Genomic DNA, 10,054 nt, shown 5'->3' with positions numbered 1-10,054 from the left:
TCAGACCTTAAAGACCGAATCCTCGGCAGGCGTTGGCATGATGACGATCCCTCACTGCTTAATGACCCTGAGTGCCGTAACTAAAGGTCTACATTTGTAGCCATCCACCGGTATATTGTGACGTCTCTATTTGAGTGACAATTTAATTTCTGACAAAAAGCAAGATACAATCAATATAAAGGAAGCCGAGCTTGCTTTCCAATGTTTGGCCGATACTTATCCAACATTTAAAGGTTAACTATGACTCTCCTAAAATATGTCTTAATATTACATTTAACAAGAAAGGGAATAGTTTAGGTGTGGCTGTGCAACGTGAAGAGAACATTATAAACTGTTTAAAAAAAAAAACAGAAATAAGTTAAAGAATATTAAAAAAATAAGAAAATGTATGGATTTTTAAAAAATAAAATCATAAATATTGAATCATTAGATGACACATGTTAAAATATGAATCACAGACATACGACTAAAAAAATTTTTAATTCAAATTATCAAACGTTTAAACATTTTTGCCATTGAGTGGCTTTTTTAAATGTTTGCAGGACTTTGTCCTCTTCGATATTTCAAATTTTTCGTCCTTAATTCAATACACTATCTTCTCGCTCTACTTGACGGTTGTACTTAACAGAGCTATAAGGCCGGAAATGCCTTGGTCGGTTCACTCCAGATCTAGTCATTGGACCATTCTCTTTATATGTTTGGTCAATATATTCACCCTCTTTACGATAACTTTCCTTCTCATAATTCATGTTTTTCATTGACATTGAATTATTTGAACTCATTAAAGCGTAATAATTCATATTCATACAAGCCCTAGACATAATTTTCAGTTGCAAATGGTTGTAGGTATCACTTTCGCTACAATGTCCCTTATAATAAGTCTGATCACGGCCACTACCATGTTCTCCATTATATACATCATCCAGAGGACTAGAGCAACTAGCCGATTCTTGCCATTCTTCTCCATATTGCCAAGCGGAGCTCTTGCACATTTGAGTCATCAGAGACCTGTTCCCTTCAAGCTTTCTATATTTTTCAGATTGAGAGACATCTCTATTTTCAATCATTTTTGATTCTCTTACATAGCTATAGATATCCCCTCCACCCTCTTCTTCCAAACAGGTATTTGCTGAAAAACCAAAGAGTAAGAAACCAGTAAAAATTGAAATTAAATTTTGAAGATTAGAATAATTCTTTTGTTAATAGAAATATTAAACGATTCCTAAAAGTGAAGACCCCATACCTGTATCACCCAGTTTTGCATTTGATTCACGTTCTTTTTTTCTGTTAGTGAAAAGGTAAAAACAGTTATAAGAAAATAAGAAGAATTTTTAAGTTAATCAAAAAGACAAAGCTAGCTTTTCAAATGATTATAACTTTTAACGACTTACAGTTTTCTACGGAGGTTGTAGACTGTCCCCAAAAAGACAAAGATAAGAACACCGCATGGAATAAGTATTATTGTTTGTAAACTATTGCTTGTAAAAGGTTTCGTACTATTGTCCTGAGCTGTACCTGAATAAATATAAACATGTTGAAAAATAGAATCTTGATTTAGATTGCTTTAAGTCAATTTCCATACAGTACTATTTAAACCCATATAATTTTAAATGAATATAAAAACTGGATTTTTTAAAACTCCATTTTGCCTTAATGGTTGATAAAATCGTTGTAAAGATCATTAGACGATATGTAAAACGTTGTAAAAAATTTAGGCGTATCGTAAGAATGGCAATAACGTTATTTCTTGTATTATAAAAGCCTCGAATTGACATTCGGGATACCTGTATAATGTTAATCTATTTTCATTGAAGTCCTAATTTTAAACTACAATGATGCATAAACAACCAGCATTAGTACTCCATGTTAAACTGGATGAATGGAAGGCAAAAATATGCAAGACACTTACTAGAATAAGAAGTATTAGGAACAATACACCCTCTTTCTCTGTCACATCTCTGATTTTGGCTACAATCACAACGCTCACGACAACCATGTCCATAGAACCCATAACTACATGGATTTGAACAATTCTTTCCAAAGGAACCAATACAAGCTGTGACGTAATTATTATTATTAAAAATATATTTTATAAAGGCTTTAGATATGAACTGCGCGCTTAGAGAAATGTAAAGGGAAACATTATACCTATACATTCTCCTGAAATATTCTTATAATCTTGACAACAGGTAGGATTGCTTCCTTTTCTGTAAAATTCAAGAACGTTTGTTATTATTTTGTAAAGTTGTTAAATAAACAAGTATATATCTTTTAAATAGTATGTTGATTAATCTTTTATTTCTATCATATCTTCTCTTATGTTAAGAATTTTGCTTTTTTGAGAGGGAATTAAAGAAAGATATATTTTTTTTCTTAATCACGTAAAATGTATCATTATTTCCTTCAAATACATCATAAATTAAATAAGTTTATTTTCAATTAATTACTAATTGTCTGAATTAAATATTTAGTTCAATATCTGATTTTGTTTGATAAATACAGAAAAATAAATACTCACAAATTATCACAAATTGCAGAGTCTTCAGAAAAAAAACATGTAAATTATTAGTGGTACAAAACATCACAACCCGCAAGAAAAAGAACTGGTATTCCATTTGGTTTTAATAATTGTAAGGCATATAAATGCATAACTAAATTCAACAACTAAAAAAATATAATTGAAACATTTCCTCATGGACAGACGATTATATTGAACTTTACACTTTGAAAATACACATAATGCATGATTCTTGCATGATTGTATAATGATTTATTGATAGATTGTTTTTGTTGTCACGATAATTAAATTCAAAAGAGAATTGCAAAATCATAACTTTTTTAAATGATAAAAACATCATAAAATTTTTAATTGTCAACTTCCCTTTCTTATGCAGCAATATTCCTTCATCACCTGCATACGAGGTTAATATCTCTTAGCTGATTCGATACTCAATAGGATGATATACGAGGTAATTTATTGACAAACAAGTTCATGAAACAAGAATATCAGCACTCTTGTTTGAAGTCATTGTTAGGTAATTAAGCTCCTGGGTCGATACATTGACCTTGTCAGGAAATACGATTTATCATTAAATCAAATGCTGACTTATGTTTTTATGCCCCCGTAATTTGAGAATTCGGGTTATACAGTTTTTTGTCGTATCCGTCTGTCTGTCTGTCTGTTTGCCCGCAAAAACTTTAATCTTGTCCATAACTTTTGATTTAGTTAAGCTATGACATTCATATTTCACATGTGTATTCCTTGTGATAAGATCTTCATTGGGTACCACCAAATTTGACCTTTTGACCTTGGAGTTTGATCCACTTTTCCACAAAAATTCCAAACTTTTACTTTGGCCATAACTTTTGAAACGTAGATACTAGGACTTTTAAATTTAACATATATATTTTTTGTGGCAAGACCTTTTATTGGATACCCACAATTTTTCCTTTTGACCTTGAAGATTTCCGTACTTATGAAAATACTTTAACCTTGGCCATGAACGGTGAGGGCTAGGACTTTCATACTTGGAGTTTGACTTTAACAAACATTGACTATTGAACTTTTGAAGGCCTCTGGTCTTTATATATATATATAATTCACATATTCAATCCTTCTGACAAGACCCTTCATTGGATATCTTGGATATCAAGAACTATGACTTGACCTTCTTTTTAAAATGTTTAACCTTGGCCATAACTTTTCAACAGTTACTGTTAGGACTTTCATACATCACATATGTAATACTGTGACAAGATCTTTCTTAAGAAATCAACAGTTTTGACTCTTTGCCTTGACCCTGGAGTTTGACTTTTGAACAGTTGGTACCAGGGCTTTCATATATTTCTTGTGAGAAAACCTTACTTTTGGTACTAATATACTAGTACTTAATTGGCATTTAAGAAAAGTTTAATCTTTGCTATGTTGATATACGGGGCATCAGTGTTTCACAATCACATCTTGTTCATACTAATTATTAGGCCATTATTGACACACTGAATTGTTGATATATTACGAACCCGGGACCTCTGTGGAGGCTGTCTTATTGCAAGCTAGAGATGGATAACACTAGGTCCACCTCAATGATATATCCTCATCTCTTTTGGATCCACGGTCTAAAAAAACCTACGTCCCAGGAAACAGCATTTCGTATTTGTGGAAAAGAATCCTATGCTATTGTATGGGCGGTGCAGCGTCTGCAAAACTACTTGTATGTTTCGCAAATATTATGTGTGAGAAGAAGAAAACACTTGCTGTGGCGTTCAACTCGACATTAAGATATATCGACGACGGATTGTCAATTGAAGTCAACGATAGTAATTTCCATCTTCTTTTAGGCATACAATCAAATTCGTCTCATGTTACCAATATATTAGTCTATTATCCCCTGACACTTTATATGGCACTTTGGTGAGCTTATTGAGGAAAAGATACCAAGACGTATTTTTTCAAATTTTTGTTTAAGTATTAATCTTTATTTTCTCTTTCATGACACATCTGTTTCATACGTTGGATATTTGTACTGAGTAAGAAAGACGTTAATAGTCCCTAATCTAAAGAACTTTGCAGGAGAAAGGTATTGTAAGTGTACAGTGAGATATGGCAAGGAAATTGTAAAGTGACTTTAATTTTGTTTTCTATATAGAGAGATACAATATTAATAAATATTGTAAGTAAATGGAGCGTATGTGACGAAGTTGATTTTTTTGTATACTATCTAACATGTCTAATTTGGGTTTTCATGGGTTTCAATACAATTAAAATTGTTATGTTAAATATATAAAAGGACCCATTTTGAAGCATGGTTAGATCGCGTTTGGTATCCGGTAATGACCAGCCGGAGATGTCCCACCTTTTTTCGTTTTTCCCTGTATGGTTTATAAAAGTTATTTTAATATTACTAATAAACAGTTGCAATATTTTCAATGAATTATAGAACCGAATTTAGATGGGTGGCAAAATAACGTGTCTTGGTGGCTAATTTCAGCATGTGCCGAGTTCTAGCCAGTAAGAGTGGTCGAATAATGTTAATGTAAATAGTTGATCTTCTGATCACTTACAAAGTATGATTTCCAAACAAATCTTGCCCAGTGATTTTCTTTAAAAAAATGACACTAGTGTTAAAGATGAAAACTCATGCCTGCTGAATCATTGAAATTTCATGCAGAAAATCATACAAATCATTTTTCTCCCATGTGCATTTAAATGCTAACTGTGACGTCATAAACATGTATATTTTCTCATATTTTCTCAAAAAGTTTCAGAAGACACCGCTTTTTGATGGAATTTTCTTACTGATAATATTGTTCACAGACATCGCTAACAAAGACTTTAAGATCTGTGATTTTATATTTGACTTTTGCATATTAAGATATTAAAAAATTATAGTAGGCGACAGCTGTGGACACTATTTTCTACAGGAAATTTTCCCTTGAAATTGGCTATTTTGAGGCTTTTCTGTTTAAAATAGAGAAATGCATCAAATTGATGACGTCATACTTGAGAATGGTTATCCTTCATGCCATATTATTTCCTGATTTATCACAGTCGTATACTTAACTAATATTTTCAAAACTTTCTGATGACATTACATTTTAGCTAGGGCACAATAAAGCTAAAGATGTACCCACTTCTTTCGGGTTTCACTTGTTATTTAGGTTAGGATTTGTAATAGTAAATTCAATTCAGTGTGTAAGATCCTAGGAGACTATTATGTACAAAGTAGGCGGGCTGAGGGTCAGTTGACTACTGTTATAAACATAGGAGGTCAGTGGCCAGCGCTGAGGTCGAGCAGTGGAGGTCAGCAGCGTTATGTTCAAATGTCGATGAACTGAATAGGGACCGGTGATGGTAGGACAACCTCAGTGGGAGGCGATAGACCCGGGGCTATGGTTAAAGCGACTACTACATTGTGACGAGCGTAGGACTGAGCCGTTTCTATGATGGTGAATGCACGTGTATTATGACTTCCGGTGAGCGTTTAATATCAGTTGTGATAACTTTTGAGTAACATTTCTTTTTACAAAAACGATTTTTAAGTATATATTTTTAATTAAAATTATTTTAGCTTTTTCGGGGTATCATTTGAAAAATCAATTTGTTGATTTTTTTTTCATTTGATACATTACTTTATATTATATTAAAACAGAATTGTAGAAGTTTATATAGAATTAATGTAAAGAAACAGAATTGGTGAAAACTGAGTTAATAGTTTATTACATTTATTTTATTTTCAGTGTGTGAGCCTGTATGTGAGAGTTAGTAAGTTTTTCTATTTGTTTTCTTTTTGTGTTTATATATTTTTTAATTTAATCTAATTGCAGTGTCAATGGTCAATAAGAACTCGAAAAGCTAATCGCAAGAAAACATACACAACGACACGTGAAATTAAGAATAATGCTTAAATTCACACGTTTATTCATTCTTGTAATAAATTTTATGATTTTTGATATAAACTTTTGTTGTTAAAAAACAAACTTATGATTTTTAGAACAATTTGAAAGGGCATTTGTTTTAATTAAATTGATGCAAGACATATGTACATTTTTGTACATCTTCATTCTCCTTTGTATTGAAATGATCCGTAGTTTTTTTTTAATTTTTCCAATGTATTTTATAAATAAAATAACACTAAAGGAAACATAAAAAGTTTAAATTTAAGTCGTATGAGATATGTAACATGTGTAATATAAAATTTATGTGCAATGTTCAACTTATTAAAAGATACATACAAGTTTCCTTCATGCAGCCAATCCGACGATCACATTTCTCCTCTTCAGAACAGTTACATTGTTGACGACATCCAAAGCCATAAAATCCAGCTGTACAATGTTTTCTACAATTTTCTCCCCAGGACCCAATGCAAGCTTTAAAATTTTATTTTCAATAAGGTTTAAATACTTTTTAAAATAATAATGGATTTAAAGTCAAAAAATGAAGAAAAAAACCCATTTATTTAGAAAAATAAGACTTACGCTCACAAATTCCTGTAAAGTTTAAAAAGTCTTCACAACATTCAATAACTTCTGTTATGCTATGAATTTAAATAAATAATGATGAGAAATTATTATCATATGTCGACCGGATATATTGGTATCCCAGTAAACTTGAAATATAGGCACCACAGAGACAGCCATGGTTGAATGTTTTACTGAATAAAGAGGACAAAGGTCAACTGTTAACTAAACTGTATGTTAAACGAGATGACTTTAGCTTGTCAATTATAAGCTTTCCTTAGTTATGAAGTGATATTCTGTTATCACCTGCTTATTGTGTGTAAATCACCCAACTTATTTGCTACTCAAGAGTCTGATTGTAGAGCAATACATGCTACTCCCTGATAATCTGATTTTACAATTGTGCATTTCATAGTTTCTTTAATTTCGACAGTTATGATTGTTACCTTTTTCTCAAATGTATCCTTTCATTAACTCGTATTTGGACTTATTTCATACTAAATGTTTTGCCTTTTAAAGACAATATTTTAATGCGTAATGTATCCTTGATCAATTCATATGGCTGATGTTTGAGCCATAGGAATTGGTGACCAGGTGTGACTGATCAGCAGGGGATGCTTACTCCTCCTAGGCATCTGATCCCACTTCTTCACCAATTTGTGTAGTTCAAAGATATTTTGAGATAGATCGCTGTTCTTTAAGTCTTTGGAGATAAAACTTCAAATAGTGAACTTTTTTCATCAATGTACGGGTTTATCGATTAAAAAAATCACTTGCATCTGTGTAGTTCAAAGATATTCATGTAAATATAAGGAATAACTGTTTTTATTTTCACCTTTATGACATATATTTACCTATAGATATTAACTTAAAGATTTTATTCGTAGACAAAAATGCTTGTTGCATAGACTGTATTCTCTCTGTATAAAAATAATAATACATAAGTATTTATTAAGCACATTCAGGTATTGTTCAAATTATTAATATTTATTGATAACAGTGTTTCTGATACTTAATGAACACAACTTTTGAATTCCTTAAACATTTTATTTTTTCTTACTTGTTGTAACAGATATTGATCCCTGGAATTGAGTAAATCCCATAACATGCATTTCTTGTATTCATAACGTTTGGAGCTATCAAATAAAATAAATGAATCAGAATCAACATTTATGATTGTCTTCAGTTATGATCAATTTTCTGTAAGAACAAGGTACAGTTTCAATTCAAATTAAGCCCTGTATTTTTCAAAAATGTGTAAGTGATATAAGAAATTAACATTCATTCTTTCTGAATCATAGGAATTCAATGCAGTAAGAATACAAAAATTGTTTTTTTCTCTTTTTTGTATTTGCAGGCTACTGCATGACACTTTATGCTGATTACAAAAGAATTACTGACCAATGAAACATATAGATATAACAAACAGAATTCTCAGATGTATGTACACCGTTAAATTATATTTAATGCAGGCGACACATCCGTTCTTAAAAACACTTTAGTTCTAGTATAAAAATTGCGAATGTAAACGGTGGACATGGGGGTGGTTATTCATCCACGGCACCTGATCTCACTACTGATGTTAAGAAAGCAAGTGCTCTGTTCCCGATTTTTATTTTTAAATTGTTTGTAATCTCGATATTTTGTACAAGAAGCGAGACATTTATTTTCCACGTATAATATAAATAATTTTTAGTGAGAAATCTTTTCTTGACAAATGTAATTTTTTTATTATAATTTTCCATTCCTTTATGAAATCTTAAATGGAAATGCTGAATTTACATTGATGTATTCAATGATACTTACTGAAATGTGTACTCTTAACCTCCACACATCCTATTCTTTTGTCACATGTCTGATTTTCGGTGCAGTCACAACGTTCACGACACCCATGTCCGTAGTACCCGTATGTACACGGATTTGAACAACCCTTTCCATAAGAACCAATGCAAGCTGTGGATTAAAAATATAAAGGTATTTTTGAGTCCTATTTTGTACCAATTATTAAGTTTGTAAAATTTTAAAATTTCATTATACCTTTACACGTCCCAGATATATTCTGATAATCTTGACAGCATACAAAACGCCCGTATCTGCAATATTATAAAAGATAAGGTCTTTATATGTATCAATTCAAAATTATATCCGAGGAAAAGAGTTCGAGTCATTGATTAGTGTCATGTACTTTGGTTTTACTTTGAAGCTAACAAATTTTTAACACTACATATGATTGTATTGCATACCTTTTAAAATCTATATTAAATGAAGGAATTAAAATCAAATATATATATTCATAATTTTAAAAGTTGAATGGGACATTTTTCACAGTGTGCATCTGTACTAGACAGAAATATTTTAGAACACAATTGATATATGTCACTGGGTTGTAACCTGTGACATTTTAATACACCAGTTTATACATACCTATCCTTACACATGTTTACGTCGCTTGCTGATGACATCAAAATAAAACTAATACTAATTGCAGTAAAAAGTTTTAATTTGTATTCCATTTTCACTCCATATATCGATAACTATTTTTCATTTAAAATATCAGGAGGGTATATTTCAGATATAATATCTAAGCAATTAAGGTCTTCATATTTCCTTCTTGTTGAGCACCGTATCAAACTTTAAACATCTGTGACATTAATGTTTTCCTGTAATTAATGCATATACACTTGATGTATTAGAATCCAGTTTATTTGACAGAATAGAACATATATGTATTAGAATCGAAATCTATCATATTGTATTTATAAATATACATGCATTTTTTTTTTATCCAATCAAAAGACGGAATATGGAATTCAATTCAGCTTCTTATTATATGTATTACGTTAAAACCTGCAAACCTGTAATCATCAAAAACCTCGGCATTTATCATTTATTCTATCAGTGAAACATAACATAGGAGAAAGTGTAATAGGAGTATGCTATTGATATATTTGTTGAATACTACAATGTAGTATTTTATAATCATAATCATGACCATCGTCACAGGAACTATCAAACACAAAAAACCTTTAAAAGCAAATCAATCAATCGTCTGGAAATTCAACCGAATTCGATTGAGGAAATGTCCTGTAAAATTGTA

At 31.1% G+C, this 10,054-nt stretch overlaps 1 protein-coding gene across 1 annotated transcript; it reads right to left on the bottom strand.

Annotated features, from left to right (window-relative positions):
- Positions 1-372: 372 nt before the first annotated feature.
- On the bottom strand, positions 373-9,395 carry LOC134259903 (multiple epidermal growth factor-like domains protein 10). Its single transcript, XM_062742500.1, has 9 exons — positions 9,382-9,395; positions 8,995-9,050; positions 8,764-8,910; positions 2,519-2,540; positions 2,149-2,207; positions 1,910-2,056; positions 1,392-1,515; positions 1,244-1,284; positions 373-1,129 (listed from the first exon to the last, which is right to left on the bottom strand). The coding sequence occupies exons 1-9, from the start codon at positions 9,393-9,395 to the stop codon at positions 579-581; spliced, it is 1,161 nt and encodes a 386-aa protein (XP_062598484.1). The 3' UTR covers positions 373-578.
- Between the last annotated feature and the right edge of the window lie 659 nt (positions 9,396-10,054).

The sequence above is a fragment of the Saccostrea cucullata genome, unplaced genomic scaffold (assembly GCF_032062105.1).
Source record: "Saccostrea cucullata isolate Sc308-1 unplaced genomic scaffold, CSIRO_AGI_Scuc_v1 ctg12351, whole genome shotgun sequence".
Lineage (NCBI taxonomy): Eukaryota > Metazoa > Mollusca > Bivalvia > Ostreida > Ostreidae > Saccostrea > Saccostrea cuccullata.
Note: the sequence above shows the minus strand (reverse complement) of the source record. Positions and strands in the feature narration are given on the sequence as shown.